The sequence below is a fragment of the Embiotoca jacksoni genome, unplaced genomic scaffold, assembly GCF_022577435.1.
Source record: "Embiotoca jacksoni isolate LCO1_2020_lvr unplaced genomic scaffold, fEmbJac1.0.p SCAF_7, whole genome shotgun sequence".
Taxonomy (NCBI): Eukaryota; Metazoa; Chordata; class Actinopteri; family Embiotocidae; genus Embiotoca; species Embiotoca jacksoni.
The window spans coordinates 18,958,296-18,979,515 of record NW_027185425.1 but is presented as its reverse complement, the minus strand read 5'-3'; the positions used below and the strand labels follow the sequence as shown (position 1 = coordinate 18,979,515).

The 21,220-nt window shown below is 40.7% G+C and overlaps 1 protein-coding gene across 4 annotated transcripts in view; it reads left to right on the top strand.

Annotated features, from left to right (window-relative positions):
* The window catches only part of ptprua (protein tyrosine phosphatase receptor type Ua), a 230,122-nt gene that overhangs the window by 52,278 nt on the left and 156,624 nt on the right, over positions 1-21,220 (top strand). For all 4 annotated transcript variants that reach the window (XM_069175969.1, XM_069175967.1, XM_069175965.1 and 1 more), the window contains exon 2: positions 8,416-8,544. In XM_069175969.1, the coding sequence (XP_069032070.1) occupies positions 8,416-8,544 (129 nt within the window). The remainder of the gene's footprint in view (positions 1-8,415; positions 8,545-21,220) is intronic.

Below are 21,220 nucleotides of genomic sequence, written 5' to 3'. Positions count from 1 at the left end.
CTCCACCAGTCTTTAGATCTGTCTGTATAAAAAGGACAATTTACTTATGCTTCATTGTTATTACACACTGAAGTGGCCACCTCAAGAATGTGTATTATTTTTGATTTGTCACATATACTTGTCAACCATAATTGGCAGTGATGTTTCAGTCATCACCAAACATTAGAAGATCATATGGCTTTTTATTTTTTTTTATTTTTTTATTTTTTTTATGCCAAAGTCAGATACAGTCAAAAATGAGAAAAGAAAACTGGATGTATGAATAAAATTGCATTTGAAAAGAACCAAAAACAACCACACAAAAAGGAAAAATAGCACAAATCACAAATTGTGCACAATTTTCAACTACTTCATTACTTTGTATTTTGTAGAATAAATGGAGCATTTGTTTTATTCTTGTAGCCACTTTAATTTAATTATTTTTCAGGGAATATATGTTTTGAAGTTGTTTGGTTTGCAAATGTAAATGTGAGCTTCAGATTCCGTTTAACACTGGTGTAAAGATAGTTTTATAATTCTTTTTCCAAAACAAAACAATTGAATATTATTTTTAACTGCAGTGGAAAACGGTCATCGGAAAGAAAAACAGTCAAATATGACTTTTTAAATAACTTTGATGACCAGAACTTCCCCATTAAACAAATGTGCAGCTCCTTTTTTTCCTCCGTATATTTTAAGGATGTGCTGGTCTGAAATATTTAGACTGTTAGTTGTTTTTATCCACAGATTATCGAAGTGAAAGTTTAGCTTTCATGATAAGTAAACAAGATAAATAATTACAAATAGACAAAGAGAGAAATGAAATAATGCAACCATGAAAACAAAACAAAAATAAAATAAAACTCTAATAACCACAAACAAAAGTAAACAAATATTACTGTTACATTTTTTACACTGCGACAGTCATGTAGAAATAATGAAAATAGCTTACTTACCTTTACTCTTCACTATATCACAGTCAGCTCACCAGAAAACCATGTGTTTGTATATCTGCCACTTGAAGGGACCCCGTGGAGTTCTTGACCACTAGAAACGCTGTAGAACAGTGTTTTCATAATCATTTGACAGCATGCAGGTAGTGCTGCCTGACAATTGGTGGCAGTAGTTTGCCGAGAAACATAAAAAATACCTTAACAAAGGCAGGAAAGAAGCAGGCAGGAAGTCAACATTTCATATTACATTTTTTTAAAGAAATTCAGCTTGATGATGGAAATAAACTGAGTGTGTTTGTTCGACCTCAGGGATCCAAAGACAAACTTCTTGTCGTGAGAAAACCGAGGGTAAACATGATTTTGTCTGTTTAGAATAAAACTCTGCAGGCCATCTTTAATGCAGTGTACAGTATGCTGTTTGTGGAGTTTGGGCATTATGCATCATTGATCACATCTATAACCCTGGGTGGGTTTGTCTTCTATAGTGATGGTGTTGCTGCAGCTTTAGTTGGCAAAATATTTTTTTTCCGTCTAGAAAAAGTCATGTTTTCAGACATCCAAAATATTGGGGCTCTTGTTTTCATTATTGTCAATCAAAAGAAGGTATTGATCAAACTCAGCAGCCCACAAAGAGTGTTGTGTCTCTTTAATAAATTATCATTCTCCTTCACTTCCTCTCCTGCACTACTTCCTGTCCTCCTCGCTGCCGAGGCCTTTGAAAATGCACTGGCTGTTATTAATGGTCTATGGAGAAGCGGTGTTGGGGAGATTCTTCTGCCAGCTCAGTATTGATGAGCTGTAGGGCTGTGCCCCCCTCCCCCCTTTCTCACCGCCCCCCCCCCTCCGTAAGTAAACTTGTCAGGTCTGATGCATTGCCTGCACACGCTCAAATGCAAATCACGCAGCGGCGGAGCTTTATCTCAAACCAAACAAGAGAAGCGGTAGAACATCCCGGATCCTCAGTCCCAACAGAGCCGCTCTATCCGAGAAGATCTGATTAAGTGTGCCAGCAGAGCGCTGCTGCTGGTTACACAATATTAGGTGGTTTGCCTGAGGAATTTGCTTTAATGCAATGGGAAATGAGCTTAACAGAAAAGGGCTGCCGTATCAGCACAGGATGATATTTTTGGTCAGGTTCAACCAGGCAAATCTAAGTTTTTTTTTTTTTTTTTTTTAAGTTTAGAGACAAGAATAGCAGCTCCATCTCTGAAGGAAAAAAAAATAAAGGAAAAATAACTTGAGATATAGTCACTCATATGCAGGATAAATTGTATTTCTCAACTTAAATTGAAGGGGGGAAACAGGAAAGAGCAGAGATCAAGTTGATTATGAGAGAGGAAGTCTTTGGGTTTGTTTTTCCATGGAGGATTCAGTAGCATCTCCAGTTCATGTTCTTTAAATGAGCAGTGAAAGGAAATCTTTGCGACTGGCAGCCGTGCACGCTCACTGGCATTTCTATTGGTGGGAATCAGCTGTGACTCTATCCTGCACTATGTAATCACTGCTATACTTGTAAAAGTAATTGCAAATGAGTGTTCTTGTTAAATGTGTACATGGATGATTTAAGCCCATCATAGAAGTGTGCTGGGACAGCATGATCAATAGAAACCCATCCACAGCCCAGACTTCTTTGATTACTTCTTGATTACTTCTTGGCCATACTGTATGGCTTCAGAGACAGAGAAAAAAAAAACCCTTGTTTTCCACAAATTCTCTTGTTATAGGGTCGGCACTGTGTGATTTGTTCTCATTATCTCCGCCCCTCTTTGGCTTTGCTGTATCTCTGTGCTCCTTGTGTTCGAGGGCTCTTCACCCTGCCCACGTCTTCTGTCTCGCCCCTCTAATTTATTTCTCCCTCTCCAGGATAAATGCTGTGTAAGAGGCTTGTGTTTTCCTCCCGCTCCATCGCACCGTATTTATGATGTGTCTGCTGTGTGGGCTATTAGTTCGGGTCATGGCGTTCGCTGTAGAGGCGAGCTACGTCGGACAGTCGTACCCGGGGTCCATCGTAAGCACCTCAGGCCCTGGTCTGCAACTTCTTCCATGAATATCCCTCCAGGGCCTCCTCTGGCTGCCTCACAGCCACTCAGAGCTGCAGAGTTATGCTCTTCCTGCTACTTCCTGACTTTGCTCTGACATACACTGCTAATAGAATTCAATTTACACCTTCTATAAGGACTCCAAGGTATTAAACCAACATCTGGTAACGAAAGGCAACAATCTCTTACAGGGGGTGGTTCGAGCTAATTACAAAAACACAACAAATACAACCTTTAGTGTCTAGTTTCAGATCTTCACCTCAACACAATGAAGGAGAAATTAGTTTGTGGTGCTTCACTCATTGAAAAAAGTCAAAGCAAAAATGTCCTGTCATCACGTGGCTTGAGAAATAGTGTCACATTTGCTTTGGGTGTAACAATCCTTTAACAACTCAAGATAAGATAAATTGGACTTTTTAGAGAAGTGAGTTTTAAGGAATTTAACTTTTGATGCTTTCACCAAAATAATTGCCAAGGTAATTTGTTAAGGCCAGTGTAAGACGAGATAAGAATTACAAATGTTCAACAGATTGGGCTGGTGACACAAATCCCATGACAAGACCAAAAAGCAACCATGAATGTATCAAGTATTTTGTGTGTAAAATCTGATACATGCTATTGCTGCATAGGGCTGCAACAAGTCTTTTCATTATACATTTTTCTGTTCATTATTTTTTAGTTTTAATTGATTAGCTGTTTGGTCTTTAAAATGTCAGTTTTTCCCAAAACCCAACAAGCAGTCTAAAATGTAATTTTAGTCCACCACCAAAAGATGTTGAGTTGAGTCCCATGGAGGACTAAAGGAAGCAGAAAATATTCATGTTTAAGAGACTGGAGTCAGACAATTTAAATATTTTTTAAGTGAAAAAGAGTAATTGATTATTACAATATTTTATATTTTATATTTAATATATTAAAATAGTTGACGAGTAATCATTTTTAATAATTGACAAGTTTTTGAAGCTCTATTCTCTTGTGCCAAAAAGCTCCTACATTTTTTTTTTTAAAACGCATCAAATACACCATTCTGCTTCCAGAAATTCTCATTGGAGACTCAAATATGGATCCACCCACTGCTGAAAATAGTCCCCAACAATTGCACTCTTTACCCCTGATTGAGTAACTTTGATAAAAACTACAGTGTCCAGATGTTTTTGTAAATTCCAGAGTATTTTGTTTTCATGAACACATACAAATGCACGATTGAAAATGTATATTTTCAGTTAAATGAGACTCGGTGAGATTTGGTGACAGTGAGGAAAAAGTTAGAAAAACAACCTTATTGTTTAAGGTTGACTACACTGGCTATACGAGTCAGTTAAGACTCAGTAAAATGGCTAACATTGGGTTTTCCCCTCAGAATTGGGACTTGTCATGGGGAAGCCTGTGTAACAGTATTTCGACCATCGCTGAAAGCCGTATTAATGAGATTTTTGGCTTCCACTTGAAGACTTTGCTGGCTGTTTAGTAAAATCCTCCGCCCACACCACATAAGAAGGATTTCTCTGATCAGCAGTTCATATAAAATTAGTAGTAAGAAGAACATTTCATCGCTTGCTTATGTGGAATCTAATGCAACGCTACAGCTGATTTAGGACTGGAGTTTAGAGTTGCTTGAAAATGAACCTCTGGCTTTGCATAATGTAGAACTTGACAATGTAATGTCTGCTTTAACATAGTTACAACAATAGGAAGGTAGAAGTTAGGAGCGAATCTGTCTGCTGAGGAGAAGAGAAAGTTTCAGCTTCTCCCTAAATACTTTCTTCTGTGCCAGGTGAGAAGAAAAAGGTGAGAATGCGTTGAAGTTGAGACAAGAGAACAAGCCAAACATAGATAACACATCCCAGGCTCGGTATCTTACGACAAGCTCGGGTCTTGTTTGGCAAATTACCTCTCCGACCTTTCAAAGAGGAAGGCGCCTTGTTCTTGCACATTTATTTATTTTTTCTTCTTTGTTCTTCTCCTGAGAAACTTGTCAGCTGTGACAGCAGCTCACTGAAGTTATCTCAGGTCCATGTCTCAAGGTGTTACTGCCGCTCTGCGAGGCGGCGCATCACTCCGGGACTGCGCCGAACGGAGTCACACTATCGCCTCTGATAAGCAATTAGCATTCAAAAAAGCTGCTTTCTCACATTCAAGTTGTTATTATGTGGTAATTTGAGCAAACTCGGTCCCACATTGGCCAGAATCCCCGCTGCTGCGCTGAACACAGATTATTCATTCCTGTAGTCGTTACGGCTTTAGCCTGTGTGGCATTGACAGATTCATTAGAATTTTATTTGTTTTTAAGTAAACATCAAAACAGCAAATGCACTTAGCTAACCACACACATTGGAAGAGATACACACACACACACACACACACACACACACACACACACACACACACACACACACACACACACACACACATACACACACACATCAGTAAGAATTCATCAGAATGCACATGGCTTTTCTAATTACATGGACTTGCCCTCCTGCTGCCGGAGAAGCTCATTTGGGCACTGAGAGGAACGTGAGCGCTAAAAGCAAAGGAGGCTTGGAAGGATGGGTCTTAATGAGGGGAATCAGTGGAACGTGTCTGATGGTGACATTTCTTCCTGAAGCTGGAGGGCTCTCAATGAAAAGCAGGCCTTTGCTGCGGGCCCCGCTCCACCAGTAGGCCCTCTCATCCTCAGATAACCGGGCACGGTGCTGCAAAACAAGCTGCCCTCACACAGGAGGCAATTAAAACGCTGATCTGCTTACACACCCGGAAACACTTGCTTGGCTGCAGGCTGAGGGGAAGAGGGCCGGGGTAGGTGGGGGGAGGTTCACTGGTGCTGGGGTGCTGATATTTGTTTGTCAGCAGGAAAGGTGAAAGCGGCGGTCCAAAATTAGCCGCCTAAGTAGTTTGTTGCAACATAAGATGTTTCTTCAGACTGCGAACTTACACATTACAAAAGAAAACAGATGGAGCTTCTACACAAAACACCAAAAGCAGCATTGGGAGAGTGGGCCAGACGGGATACTATTAAGTAGGAGCTGGCACCGAGTCAGTGCAGCTCTTTAACACCAGCAGCGCTGCTGCCAAGCTTTAATACGATCTGTTAGTGAAGAGGGTCCTGGGACCGCGGCAGGTCCAGGGTGTGTGGAGTGAGATAGACGGCCGTTAGGCCCAGACTGAGCAATGGCGAGTTCAAAGGATTGGTGACAGGCCTGAGCTACACTGTATGTCTTCTAATTGAGCAGCTCCCCTGCATCCCACACCATTATTCCTGAGCTACCCTCTGGCAGCGGGCCCCTTGCTGACCTCTGGACAGGTGGAGGTGTAGAAATCACACTTTGTTTTTAACCTGAGGAGACTCATTTGGGTCTGTAGAAGCACCGGTTTGATGAATTCTAGTGTTTCCTGCTTTGACCGCACAAGCTACAAAAGCAAGGACCTTGGCACCGAACCACTCAAGTAAAACTGAGGTATATAACTTCGGTTTTGCTTCTGTAGCTCCAGCCATTGGTTCTATCGATTATGATGTCATTGCAGTCGTCAAAGTAACTTTTGTGATCTTGGAACGTGGTGACATTGCTAAAAAAGAAAAGGTCCAACTGGGTAAAAAACAAGAGCTGCCAGACAGGTTGTAAACAAGACAATTCAGCCCAATTAGAGAGCATTTTATTTGAAGGTAAACGCGAAGGTCGTTGTTGGTAATAGTCCCTTATAGCAGAGGAAAAATGGAACTGTGCACACCCAGGATAAGTATTGGTATAGAAACTGAGAACCTCAGAGAGTAATGGGAGCAGGACATTCGCCACTACTTTATTTCACCCAAATTCACTGTGAATATATGGGTCCAGCAGCGCTCTATTGTGGATTGTTTCCAGTCGTTGCATCCTGTTGGTCAGTTTGAACAGCCTTTAACTGATCGGCATTGACCACCATTCTTTATTTTGTACGCTAAAACTCTGCAGACATAGTTTGAACTTCTTTGGCATTATCACACTTAGACCCACCACTGGTTCCTGATTGCTCTACCGTTCAGAGAGGCTGAGCAAACCTTAATCCGAACAGGGTTTCCAAACTATAATCACAGCAAAGACTCAAGCTGTGAGCAATAGTCGGGGAGATCCTGTTCAGAGACAGCCAAAGTTTTATATCGTGCTCTCTTTGGAAGCTGAAAAGTCTCAAACCACTTCTTTATATTTAAGATGGTACAGACATGTTTGGTTGATAAGCATTTCCTCGTTTTCATTTGTCTTTGTTCAAAGTCTTTGCATTTTGAACTCTTTGCTTCAAAAGTACATCTTTCCATGTATTACTCGCACTGCTGTCTGAATAAATATTCCTAACATGAATCTGGATACTTGAGCAGCATCAGAGTTTTCTAGCCTCTTCATCATTCAATGATGAAGATCTGAATAAGTGCTTGTACAATGTTTCCATATCGGAGAGTGCTAAAGGCCAAGTGATGAAATGAAACAAAACCCACCGTTTTCTTCAAGTAATTCATAAATGAGTCGCCCCACAGTAACAATTCTGATAATTGATTCATTATATTTTTAGCAAACATTTTCAGGTTGCAGCTTCTGTGCTGTGCGAATTCTGCTTCACCCAATTTTGTATCATTGTGAATTAAATATCTTGCTGTTCAGACTGTTGTTTGGGCAACACGAGGAATTTAACGAGGGCTCAGGGGAAATCACGATGGGTACTTTTTACAATTCTCGAAGTAAACAATTGATAGATTCATCAGGAGAATAATCTAAAAATGAAGAAACCCATTGTCAACACCTGGTCTAAAAGACATATTGTGTATCCATGGGAATCATATGGCTCACACCCATGCAGGATAACAAATTGGTCCTCCCAAGTGCAGATAATTCATTTTTAGATTGTCGAAAGTGTATGTGTTTTTTGACCAATTAAACAAGAACACACCACCTTTATTTTTTTTACCACTAGTTCTACAACCAAGCTGGTGGCTTTAAAAGCCTATAGTTTGAGTGATAATGGCAGAATAGTGAATGTAACCATTAGATCCCAGACAGGGTTGGGTAACCTTCACAGGCTGAGACCCCGGCTGCTGTTGTCCTCCATCAGCTGAACAACCCCCTTCGCTGCTCCTTCGCTGCTCTGGTACCGCTGCCCATTATTTCTGGCTATGTGGGTGACCTGTAGCTGTTGTGTCATTTTTGCACCATAGGGCTAATTGCACCAAATGGCAGTAGATTTTGAGGGAATAGATGAGATAGGCAGTCCGTGCTGACCGCCCAATGCCAAGCATTAGCTGTAATTTAGTTTATGGCTGCAAAGATTCTCCACGAGCTGATGTACTAAGACATTTGCAGTGAGCCTGTGGTGATGTAACTGAGCAATAATAGGGACTATTATTCCTTCAACAGTCTTTCCCTGCTAGCACATAGCAAAGAAACTTTACTAATTTTCCTTTTCTTTCCTCTTTGCAGCTGGCTGTACATTTGACGAGGACTCAGACCCGGGCTTGTGTGAATACCGACAGGGCCAAGAGGACGACTTTGACTGGCAGCTCATCAGGACCTACAACTGGCCACACCCGACCCCGGATCTTCTACGAGGTAGGCTTCAACGTTTGTCACAGTTAAAGGAAAGCTTCACAGTTTTTCCAACTTTGTCTTGAAATAACAATCAGGTGCTGATAAGACAAAATAAACGAGTTTAATCGGTTCTTCTTTTCACACTGGCTGTTAAAGAATCCCTTCATATAGTGCTTCCAATGGAAGAGAGTGGGGACAAGTCCCAGGTGGATGAAACAAACAGAAATATCCTATTTCCATGTTTGGAAGCACCACTGTGGGCACAATTTGATATTTTAGCCAAATGAAAAAGGAGAAGAAGCTGACAACTTGGAGGAGATGATTTGTCAGATTTGCTGCAAAAAGGGGCGGTCAAAGGTCAAAGGCAGTATATATATATATATATATATATATATATATATATATATATATGTTCCAATGTTCACTGTCAATGCCATTAATGGCTCTTCCACTTCATTATGTGTATTGATAAACTATGATAAGGCTTATACTTTAACAGTGGCATAAAATGAACAGAAAAAGACAATTCAATTGTTAATCGCACTTATTTTTATGACAACTGATCATCAACTAAAAATCTCATGATCGTAGGGAAAATGTCCATAGTACTTTTCCTGTGCAAAAATGTTTTTAAAAGTTTATCTGAAGATAAAGATAAAGCTCAAACAAATCAGGTTGATATCTTTGGAAGCTCAATACAAATATGTATTTCCCTCCTTTTTGTTATCGTCTTCTGACCACAACTCAGCAAACTGAAAGTGGGACTTCTACTTGATCTGATTCTTTGAAAGGATCTGTTAATCGCTGGTATGAACCAGGAAGTGATTACAGCAAAGCAGAAACCGTTTCAATCTTCATAATAACGCCTGACTACTGCTTTGTAAATTCTGTAAATTATGAATCTAACATTAAAGGCAGCATCTTGTTGTTACGGTGGCTTTAAATCCAGCGTCAGACCGACTGAAGCTCCGCACTGACTGGTCGTCTGTGTGCCACTGCCCATGATGCATAATGCACACCTGCTGCAGCAGAGCAGCTCACGCCGAGCAGTTGTGGACTGTGCTGATGTTGGACAGCTCTCGTGTGAAAGCAGCAACAGGTGGAAATGAACATCTGGTCCACACAGACTTATCCAAGCACTCCTGAAAAGTGTTTTATGTTTTTTTTGCAGCAGATATTTAGTGTGCTAGTAATCAAGTGTACAGTGGGCAGAGGAAAGCAGCAGATTTTGTTTCCTTCTTCCTGGAAGAAAGCAACAGAGCAGGAGTGAACATGTATACAGAGCAGGATGTGGAAGGATTCAATACGATACATTAGCATTAAACTGGGTTAGTAACTCTTTAAGGGAAGGCACGTCGAGGCCTTTCAAGTTACTTGAGACATGAAAGGGATAAAAATATAATTCAGAACAAACATCTAAAATAGAAAACTAAAATACATTAGTACAAAAATCTATTAAAAAAAAAAAGAACCAGTTTAGACAAAAGTAACAATTTCAGCCCAGCTTCAGTACAATGTGAAGTATGAATGAGTAGTAGCCACTTGTATGTAGTTTTAAATGAGGGGGAGGAGAGCAGACCTTGTCCCAAACCGTCCGAAAGGACTCAACGCAGAGATATGTTTTGGTCCGAAACCATCCACTGCTTTATGAACCAACTGTATTCTGAAAATTAACAAGCTGTTAATGGTGGTTCCTTTCGTCCATTTCAATAGCAGCTATCATCCAGCTGTGATGTACTGTCAGTTTATTGTTGGAGTGAAAATGTCACACGTTGTAAATGCACATCTACAACAGCAAATTATGTCAAACAAACACTTTCTACTATTCTCATCTCACTGTTACAGTTTTGCATTGATTTTATATTTGTAATATGTCTGAGTGTCCAGCCTCAATAGTCCAGAAGAGAAAGGAGATACAAATGTTGCTACGCTCGTCTGAGTCCCCTTCAGTTATTTCCTTGCAGAGCATATGGAGCGACAGCGAGCGGTGCTGCTCAGCGGGGTTCGAGGGCTCTTTTTGTCCCGGTTCTCGCCTCACAGTTCATACAACCTTGTTTGCAGAGGTTGTTCGGGCAGCAGATTAAGTTCTGCAGACTCTAGTCATGGCTTAATAGAGGAAAAATCTTTTTTTATTGCCACTCTTTACTCTGTCGTAAAGGTGCAAATATATTACTTTCATGGAAAGCATCATAACCAATTTGATTATAATTTATTGATTATATTACATGCGCATACATTTACACATTTTTATTGTAGCCTGAACACTGTCAAGAAGAGATTAACTGAAAGTACGTGACTTGATCCCTTTTTGAAGCCTTTCAGTTCCTGCACCGTTATTTTACTCTAAATTACTTGTAACTGTCAAGTGTTAATACACAATTCAGGGTATTTCATTTTCCAAAATGTAAATAAATAAAGACACAAACACGCAATTAATGTAGCAGCCCACAGTCCAACTAACCGTATCCATGGCAACGTTATATTTCCTGTTTCTTGAACAAGTTTACATCTGTTCACACAAGTGAAACAGTTTAACATGGATTGTTGAAAAAACTCAAATAACCTTCAGCTCATGTTAGTCACATTAAATCAGCTGATTACCATCTTTCTCAGCAACGTATCTTTCACAGGATCTTTTCTCGAGAGCTGCAACAATTAGTTGGTTATCCATGATAATAAAGTGAAGATATTTTTGTTGTAGACTGTTGTTCGGGACAAAAATAGACATTTTAGGCTGCACTTTGGTGCTTGAGAGACACTGGTCAACATTTTTCACCATTTTCTGACATTTTAAAGACCAAACAGCTCGTTGATTAATCTTGAGAAGAATTGACACATTAATCTATAATGAAAATAACTGTCAGAAATGTATCCCAGTTTTGTTTTGTCAATGCAATGTACTTCTGTACTGGTTCTGATAGCTGCTTTCAGATAATAAAATCTACATTCAGTGCCTCAAACCATATATGGTTGGAAAAGGTAAGAAGCCCCCCTTTACTTGTCCCAGCTAGCCAAGGGATGCTATTTACTGGCCAAGTGAAGCTAGTCACAAGTGAACTAGTCACATATCCAGTGGGTAGCTGCAGCAGATATGTGAGTTACTTGACCTGCTGAATGGGTAGCTGAGCTCGGTGGGTGGTTGACTCTCCTCGATTGATAAGAAGGAGTGCCTGTCAGTTTCCATCACAGGTCTCTCATTTACCACCACCAACCCATCAGCATCTAAATCAGCTGCCGGCTTCAACTTAAACATCCACACAGGCTCCTCCGGCCTCTTAGTGGTCTCATGTCCCTCCCCCCACGCCCTGCACCTCACGCCTTCACCCAGCCACACAAACACAAGGCTCTCAAATGTGAGTGAGAATACAATATGTGCTAATGGGACAGGAAATGTTACCGAGGAAACCACTGTAAGTACAATCACCACCATCATGTCATTTTCAAGAGAAAGTTTGGTTTAATAACCAAGTATGATGGCCACACAGTCATCAGCCCGCCGTGATGGTTTTGCTCTCAGGTTACTGAATACTGCAATATTTAGTTTGTATAAACAAATGTAAACCACAGAGGCACCGAGTTTGGAGATATTTACCGTCTAGTTCAGAGATAGCGATGTAAACAATGCTGCTTTGGTACAAAACCACAACACAGAACAAGTCACTCGCCTGCGATAAAGCCGGCCTGCTGCTGCTGCTTTTATGTGCTGTGTTGTTTTTCCAGACGCTTCATTATGGGCGCTCTGTGAATGTTCAGAACAAAATAATGACACATTTAATGAAAACAAATTTAATGCAAACTGGCTGGGCCTGTTTGTGCAGCATGCTGTCAGCGGCCGGAGGGACCCGCGAGTTCAAACCGCAAGTCTGAACTCATTTCAGAGTTGTCCAGGAGGGGCCAAAGAAAGGCATATACATTAGTGTTGGTGCTGTGGCAGTTAATTAGGGGACATTCTTTGACAGCATTTTTAAATAGACTTTTACTGTGAATGTTGTCCTTTCAAATAATTGATCTTTTTTTTAATTAGTTTTTTTTTCCCTTTATTTGGCCTAACTTCAAAGTTTGCACAGTCATCTCCAACCTTTTTCCCTCTGACATCTACTGTGAATAAATGTTACTAATCATTTAGTGAGCTGAGCTCCACCTAAACTAGCTGAATAAGCTTCTTTTATTTGAACAATAACAAACCGATAGTCAACAAACACATATTTGACTAGCAGCTACTGGTTGGAGGCCCCCTGCTTTACAGAGTGATCCAGCTTTCAACTTTTTACAGTGTAATTAAAGAACAAAATTGCAACGTGGGGAATGGCTCTACGCATGCAGTAGGTTTCATTATCGTCCACTACAAGAAAACATGTAACTGTCACGCCCAGACAGGCCAAAGCGTGGCTATTTCACGTTTTGCTGTGGTGGACCGGCATGTCTATTTCACATTTCGCCATGATAACAGTTTGAATGGATGGAAAAGTTTAAACAAAGGAAGAGCATTTTCGGGAAATAAACATTTCTTCTGCCAAATTTTGTCTATTCTTATTTTCCGAAGCCTCAAGGAGAGTGTGATTCCTTTAATTAGAAAATGTTACATGAATCATATCATACCAGTCCTCTTTGGCTTTAGTCATTTCTTTATGATACTGATTGCTCAGTAAACCAGATAAGTATTTTGTTTAAATATTTTTAGATGTTGAATGTAGAAGCTCGAAAAGGAGTTTGTGCCACATAAAAGTAACTTTTGTCCTGACTATGGTCACTAATTGTAAATCTTTCACCAAAAGGTATTTCATTCTGGACAGGACAAAAACAGGTGGTCGTGATTCAGGAGCTGGAAGAGGCTGAGCAGTGTGACTGAACAGATGAATCTTCCAGCTCTCCACAGAGTTGAGCTTGATATCCTCCAGTGAAATTCACAATATTTTGTTAAGGCTAATTGGTCCTTTTGATTTACATTGTCCTCAATGATCACTTCACAGACATGTTCTGTGGCAAATCATAAAAATATGAAGGAATTCCAGATCATTCAAATTGTCTATTTGTCAGATCAAAGTTGGATCTAAGAGACAAAAAGAAGATGAAGCATGAGAACTTAATACAGATACAGGGGGAGTTAGGTTTACTTTATTAATCCCCGAGGGACATTTTTTGTTTGAGTTATCAGGGAAGAACAGCTTTGCAGATTTGGATCAGTCCCTCGGACCCTGCTTGGATATAGAAACTTGTATCTAGATACAGTATGTCCAATCTTTTTAAACCTAGCCGAGACTAACTGCAGCCATCCTTCCCTCACCTCCCATCACAATGCTCCTTAGACACCTCTCAGGAGATATATTTCAGATTGTGTTTTGCCTCCTGACTTACTTTTGATTTACAGTAAGAGCAGCAAACACTGACTGCTACTAAATAGAAGAAAACAACATTTGTGCTCGGCCATGCAGCTCAAAATAACAAAAAAAAAACCAGTGGTGGCTGCTGAATTTGTTGCCTCAGGGAGGCAATGAACTGTATCACCTTGTGAGTTGTTTGGCAAAATAAACTGTGTTTCTGAGGGTTTATCTTTCTATATGGCCGATACAGAGCTGCCTATGTGGTTGTCCGGTGCAGACTGGGATGCATTTGCCTTCATGATATTCCAATCGAATGTGCTGTGATGAATGGAGACCCGGTTGATTCTTACATTTTCGCTTCTTTCACTTTTATATAATGTCTTAAAAACGCAGTTAGCAATCTTTTTTGCATTAGAAATAGAGCAAAAGGTTATTTGTAATGTTAACAAGTTTACTTATGGACAAACTCAGAGAAATATCACCCAACTCTGTAGATATCTTTAGTTCTATGGAAATTATTATGCCTCTTTTAGCTCATTGTTTTGTTTTGTCTGACAACACATTTACTGTTTGCTTCAGTCTCACTTCTCTCGTGTTTCCAGGTGTTTGCAGCTGCACTTATTTGAAGTAATCAAACATACAACATATTTGATGTTGATTCGATGCATGTCCCACTGCCAGTTTATTTGTATCCAATTTAAAAAAAAAAAAATGGTTCAACCATAAACATAAATTAGAAAGTTTCATTTAAATAAATTTAACAAATTAATAATTCTCAGTTATTACACATTGAACAAACAACAGCATTGTTTCACTTTTTTTAATTGTTGTTTCAGCTAAAACAAAAAGCAGGTTGACAAAGTAATAATGTAGCATAGCTAAACTTCAATTCTTTAGCTCATTTACAGTGAAAGAACCAGATGATTTTCTTAAGAGCGGGTGGAGACCAAAACAGAGATAAAAAGAAGAGTGAATATTTGACTTAGATTCGTCAAGTGGCCAGAAAGATCTGTAAATACCATAATGTTCTGCTTTTATAAGATGATCAAATATGCTGCTCTCAAAAGGCCAAAACGACAACAACAAAAATGCAGCGTTAAAATAATTTTTTTATTTAATTTAAGGATTTGTTTGTGTCTGTTTTAGTTAATTGATGACACAGAAAAGTAGCAAATCCTTTTATGTGAGAATAAATCATTTTTTGCTTGAAAAGTTACTGAAAAACAATCTTTCTTTTTTCCCCTGTCCGGTCAACTAATCTTTTCAGCTTTTAAATGTTTTTATGGCACCCATCTGAGATTGCAACTCTTGAAAAGAAACTACAGATACACCCAATCCATTTCAACAGTCTCGTCAGTCTAGTAACTGTAGAAAGCTTAGAGGCTGATGTAAGAAATTCTTCAAACAAGATCACCCTGGTCAAATTAAGGAAGGAGCTGACTTGCAGTGATTCCACACTGCTGACCGGCGGTGAAATATGCTTATTCTCACCAGTAATGACAGCAGTCTCCCTCATGTCCTCGAGAAAAGTGTGAACACGCTTTGTTTCAGGGTCTGGATGAATGTTAAAGGATGTTGAAATGGATTTATAACAACACCTTCGTGCTCACCGGGGTCCCTCCGTGATTTATGCCAAACAGTGTTATTACACTGTGTTCCAATCATCGACCTCCTGACAGCTTGTTTCCACACACTCAGTCCCCTCGCTGCTTTTCTCTTCCAGTTAGTCATGTATCAACACAGGTGACCTGCATCCAATCTGCACTGACATTTTACATATATGTTTAATGAAAACCTGACTGTTTTCCTCGGTGAGTGCTGCACAAGCAAACGTGCGAAAGGAAAACATCCAAGTGGGGAAGGTGATGCCGGTTTTAAGCTGCTGGCTCCGGTAAATTGTTGGCGATTTGTGGAAAGGAGCTGGCAGACGTCCGGGACTTTATAATTCATTCGCAGTTATCAAATGCTTGTTCCGCTGTTCTAGGCAAAGCTCCCCCGAGGCCGGCTGGGTATGTTAACGAACTCCGTGGGATTGGTGGAGTCTAGCATGGGTCATTGCTGATTACACTTCCTGGTGTTCCTCAGGGGCCGGCAGCGTCACAAAGACCGCTTTTCATCTTCTTTCCATCCATTAGAGAAGGTCGATTTCAGGCGGGATGAGCACATGCTCGGATGGCTCGGATGTTCCTCTCAGCTGCTGCTGTATAAGAGATGAAGATTTGATATATAGCTGAGTGAGATCCCATCATCACAGGAACCTGCTGTGAGTCCACTTATGGAGGTCGTACATTACCCATACTGTGTTAAAGACCAGTGCTGCCTTACAAAGGCAGGCAGCTGTAACTGCACAAACAGTGAGGCTGAGGAAAAAGGGTTTAAAGTGTTAGTCTGAACTGTGTAACAGATATAATGGTTTGTTCCTCTTAAGGCTGATTATCTATGATTGTCACAGACTTTCCATTAAACCTGGAAACAACTGATTCTACACTCTAATGGCTGCAGCAAATGAAGGATCCACAAACAAAATGTCATTCTTTCTCATCCATTTAAACTAATGAGAAAACTTATATTTTGATTCAGATATATACATTTAAGCATTTGATTTTCAGTGCATTGCTTTTACTTGTAATAGTGTATCTTTGCAGTGTGCTGTTGGTACTTTTCCACCACCACACTAGTACAAACCAAGTGGCAACCAACCATGACGTCACCCATTGGTTTGTGAATTTTGGTTATGAAGTTTTGAGTTTAGATGTCCGTCGCAATCTTCCTATTTTGGAGGCAGAAGTGACCATATTTGGACGAGCTGGGAAGCAGCGAGTGAGGATCTGGCTCTTATTGCGAACCCGAGGACACTACGCCCCGCCTACCTATAGAAGAAACCTTGACTGCACCACAGACCTGTCAATGAAACAGACACACGCCCCTAAAAATGCAGTGTTTTGAAGCCCAATATTTAATTAATGATGGAATTTCTTTTCAGAGAACTAATAAGGAATTCCTTTAGCCAACAACACTGAAATGACTTCGAGAAAAAAAATATTGACTTTGTATTTCATGAGAGAAGCTGAATGGGAGTCTATTGAGCCCCAAAACATTTATGAGGATGTACTGTATACCAACAAGTTTGAAAGTGTTGGAAGCATCTTCTGTTTTGCGGCTCATACAATACTTTTTTTAAGTTTGGAATCTGTAGTGCCACGAGGGAATTTTAGGCTCAGCAGAGGATGTGACTGTTATGAGGTGTGGCTGGAATGGACCCAAACGCAGACGCAGTCTCGAGTAAAAGTACAGAAAAGTCTTTATTTTACAGGTGCCTAATGTCTTTTCCCCGCTCTCTTTCCTCTTCCCGAGTCGGGAGGGAAACTCCACCGACTTCTCACCGGGGGGAGCGGAGTCAGCTCAGGCAGGCAGGCGGCAGACTGGAGCGACTTGTGTGTTTTCCCGAGGTCCGACACAAGAGGGCAGCAGACTGGATACTTGCGACACAGGCTGGAGGAAGTGTGTGGTAATCCATGACACGTTGCCAGCACGGAACGGAACAGGAACCGGGCACGGAACAGGAACGGACGGATGGCTGGCTGCTAGCACTGGCAACAGGTTGTGGGTGGGGTGATGTAGCTGAGAGTATGGACCGACACCGAAGGACTGCAGGACCGGGGTTGATATAGTCTAGGGAGGTGATTAGTGAGATGAGCAACCTGCAGGTGGTCATCAGCAGGATTTGTGGCCCTCAGACTGATGAGGGGCGTGGCCAAGGGAGGTGATTAGTGGCGAGCAGAGGAGGACACAGAACAAAACACAAGCACATGGCCAAACAGAACAAATACACAAAGGACACATGAGGAAAGGAGGTTTGGGGAAACAAAGGTCAAAACACACTCGGGTCAGACATGGATCCTGACAGTGACTTCATTCACATTTATTTATACAGAAAAAAGTTAGCCTACATTACAGTGTGTTGTTGGGAGCTACATTCTCACCGCCTACTGCATTAATAAATAATGTATTTAGGCTTTCAAATGTATTTTTCTTTAACATAGCATCAACATGTAACTCGGAGAAGTGAAATTGATTTGCTATAAAGTTGCACAGGCTGTGTGCCAGAGTGGAAATGCAGTTTTACCTGTTCATTTCGAGTGTGAAGTCAGCTTTATCTGTTATGTTTGAATGCATCAATGGAGAATCGTCTGTCTGTCCAACCCTCTGGTTTATTCTGTGGCTCAGAAAGACTATGCAAGGTCAGAGTTTTCCAAAATGCGCTGCGAGGTAACACTGCAAATACACGTTTTCCCTCAAATTTTTCCAAGGGCTTTAAATTCTTTCGGAGACGCTAAAGAGACTGCAATTGAGACAACAACTTAGTTTATTGGGCACCAGCAGCTCGATAGTATTGATTTGCGCCCACCAGCCAGTGGAATACCAATTACATGAAACATTGCAGCTAAAAAGGAACATGTTACGCCCTTCAGCTTGCAGTTTTTTTTGTTTTTTTTTCATGATAGTGTTTCTTCTGAATCTGTCAGCCTGCTTGTCATCATTGTGCTGCAGGAGGGCAGATGCCAAGGCTCAGTGTTTGGAGCAATGTGGGAATGGAAACATGATTGCTGTGCATGATACAGTGTTGCTGCTGTTCTTTTAATGATAAAATTGAACATGTTTTTTTTCTGGATCAAACAAAAGCCCTTGAAGGGGGATTTTATTGGACTTAAATTAAATTGAACTCGCTGAGGACGCCTAAAAAAAAAGAACTGAGTCAATATAACTGTGGGGGTTCTCTGAGACCTGGCAGCCTCTTGTAAGGTTTCTCGTCAGAGGTTTTCAGGGGGCGCAAAGGGAGAGACATCGGGTGGCTGGGACACGCACGTTGTTGTTCTGAAGACAACAGGAAGTTAGTTACGGTAGTTTGGCCTGGGCATTAACATAATTAGCAGTTACAGCAGCAGCAGAGGTTGTGATAGACAGCTCATGGAGGCAGGTAGGTGGGTTTTCTTTGACATTCGTGGAGTTGTGCACTGTCAGACTGTCAACACTGAGCTTTACTGGGATGTTCTGAGGAGTCTGAAGCCAAACAATTGGTGCAATTGGTGGAATGCCACTTCAGTTCTCCAACATGACAACACACCTGCTCACGGCACATTGAAAACATGCAAGTTTCTCCCACTCAACAACACAATCAAAGCTCACCCCACACCCTTACTCCCTGGTTCTGGCTCCATGACTTTTTTCTGTTCCCCAAAAATTGGACACTAAATATGATGTACGCTCAAATTTCAGAAACGTAATCGCATCTACCAGTGGTCACAAAAACGCGTCTAACGCAGGTGCTGATGTTAACCAAGGTTCCTCCTGCTCCGTGCTCATCACAATGCTATGTTCAGTTCCTGTGCAACAATTGCAGTTTGAAAACTTCAAATCTGTTAAGAAAAGACAGAAAGAGACACTTTTTATAACTGCATAATCTGACTGACTATCTTCACATTGTAAAGTTTCCTTCAGTATCACAGTAATCTAGTTTTGTGTATTAGTTGATCTATTGGTGCACTGCAAACAGGAACTGATAGTGCCAAATACTTTATCCTCTTAATGGTTTCCATTTGCTAAAATGTGAAATATCAACAAATACTGGCTAAATGTCAAGTATGTCATCCCCTTCTCTCAAATAGTTTTTTGGTGATAGTGAAACCCACACTGGATTTTATACATCATCTGTATAGCATTTCTATTTTGTTTCAACAGAAAAAGTGTTTGACAGTTAATTTAATCACAGTTTAATCAAGCACGCTGAGTCGGTAGCCAGTCTGTTGTTAATACCAGCATGCTCAATTACCTCATTTTGTTCGGCCACACCTGTAAATCAAAGTCAAACACGCCCCACTGCTCCGGATGAACTTCATAAAAGAGGCCAGTGTGGAAAATCAGGATAATTATGACTAAGACTTCAGTAGCCCATTAAAGGACAGTACATTAAGTGAGTGGTGACATTTCAGCAGATAGTTCTTACTAGTATGCATATCAGCTTTCAACACAAATACAAAAGAGGGTATGTTTATGCATTTTCATCTGCAGCTTCTTTGAAATGGAGATGGAAACACATATTATGGTGTTGAAGAAAATGAATATTTTCACATTTTAAAAAGAGCAGCAGAAGATCTGTCGTCCATGCAGAGAGATGATGTCTGCTTTTAGATGTCTTCCAAGTCTGCCATTTCAGAGAGACTCTGAATGCAAATATAATGTGGCTCACAGGAGAGAAAAAAAAAGTCACTCAGTTAATGGTTGCCGTGGTTCATCATAAATCTCCTCTGAGAATATGAATGCCGTCAACACATGGTCCAACATGCACACAACTTGGGGAAAAAAAATCAAATAAAGCTAAGCAGACTTCTGAGGCTCTTCTGCCTTCAAACCTCCCTCTTGAGCTTTTAACATGATACTCATTTGCTGCACAGAACTTCAAACCATTTATGGTCTCCTGCCTCCACCCTCTGCCCTCTCGCCTGTCCCCGCTCTGCTGAGTCTTCTCTCCTGAACACTGCTGGCTTTGATGATCCAGAGCACGGAGGAGAAAAACTAACTGGAGGGAGACAGAAAGACTCTTTGCATTTAAATGACGCATTAACAGAGAGCAGGTTCTCTTGAATCTGTGACTTATTTGAATTTGTCAGCATTTGTCAGTGTCTCACAAATGGTGTCATTCCCTAAAGTCACTTTTTTTTTAGGTTTCTGGCGGTCCATCTTAAAATAATAATACCATTATTAATTAGATATTAGGCTACAAAAAATATATTTAGGGGTGTGTCTGTTTGATTGAAATGCCTATTGTGCAGTTAGGTGTTCACTACAGGTGGAAGGGCATTGTATTAAGTCAGATTCACCACTCACTCCTCCTCTGCTTGTCCAAATATGGTCACTTCTGGCTCCAGAATAGCAAGATGGTGACAGCCGAAATGCCAAACTCCAGGCTTCAGAAAGCAGTGGGTGACATCACGATTGGTTGCTGCTTGGAGTTTACATCGTAGCCATTCAGGATGACAAGAAAAGCAGGATGTTGAAACTGTATTTCTAGTTGTTCCACAGCTAAAACGTTTTTCCACAGCTTGCCACACGATAACCATTTACATCATTTATGCTTTCCTCTATTATAGGCAAGTAGTGCTAAAGCTAAGCTAGTGACCTCTGCTTATGCTGGAAATAAATTCCTGTTACTTTTTTTTTAGGAAGCTTAAACACGATCTAAGCATCCTCAAACATCCTCCTGAAGTCCTGCAACAGCAGAACTTTCCCTTTCCCTTTCAGGACCAGACTCCGGTTCAGAGAGCGCTGTCTACGGTCTGACGCCTCATCACTCGCGGTAAAGATGCGGCATAAGGAAA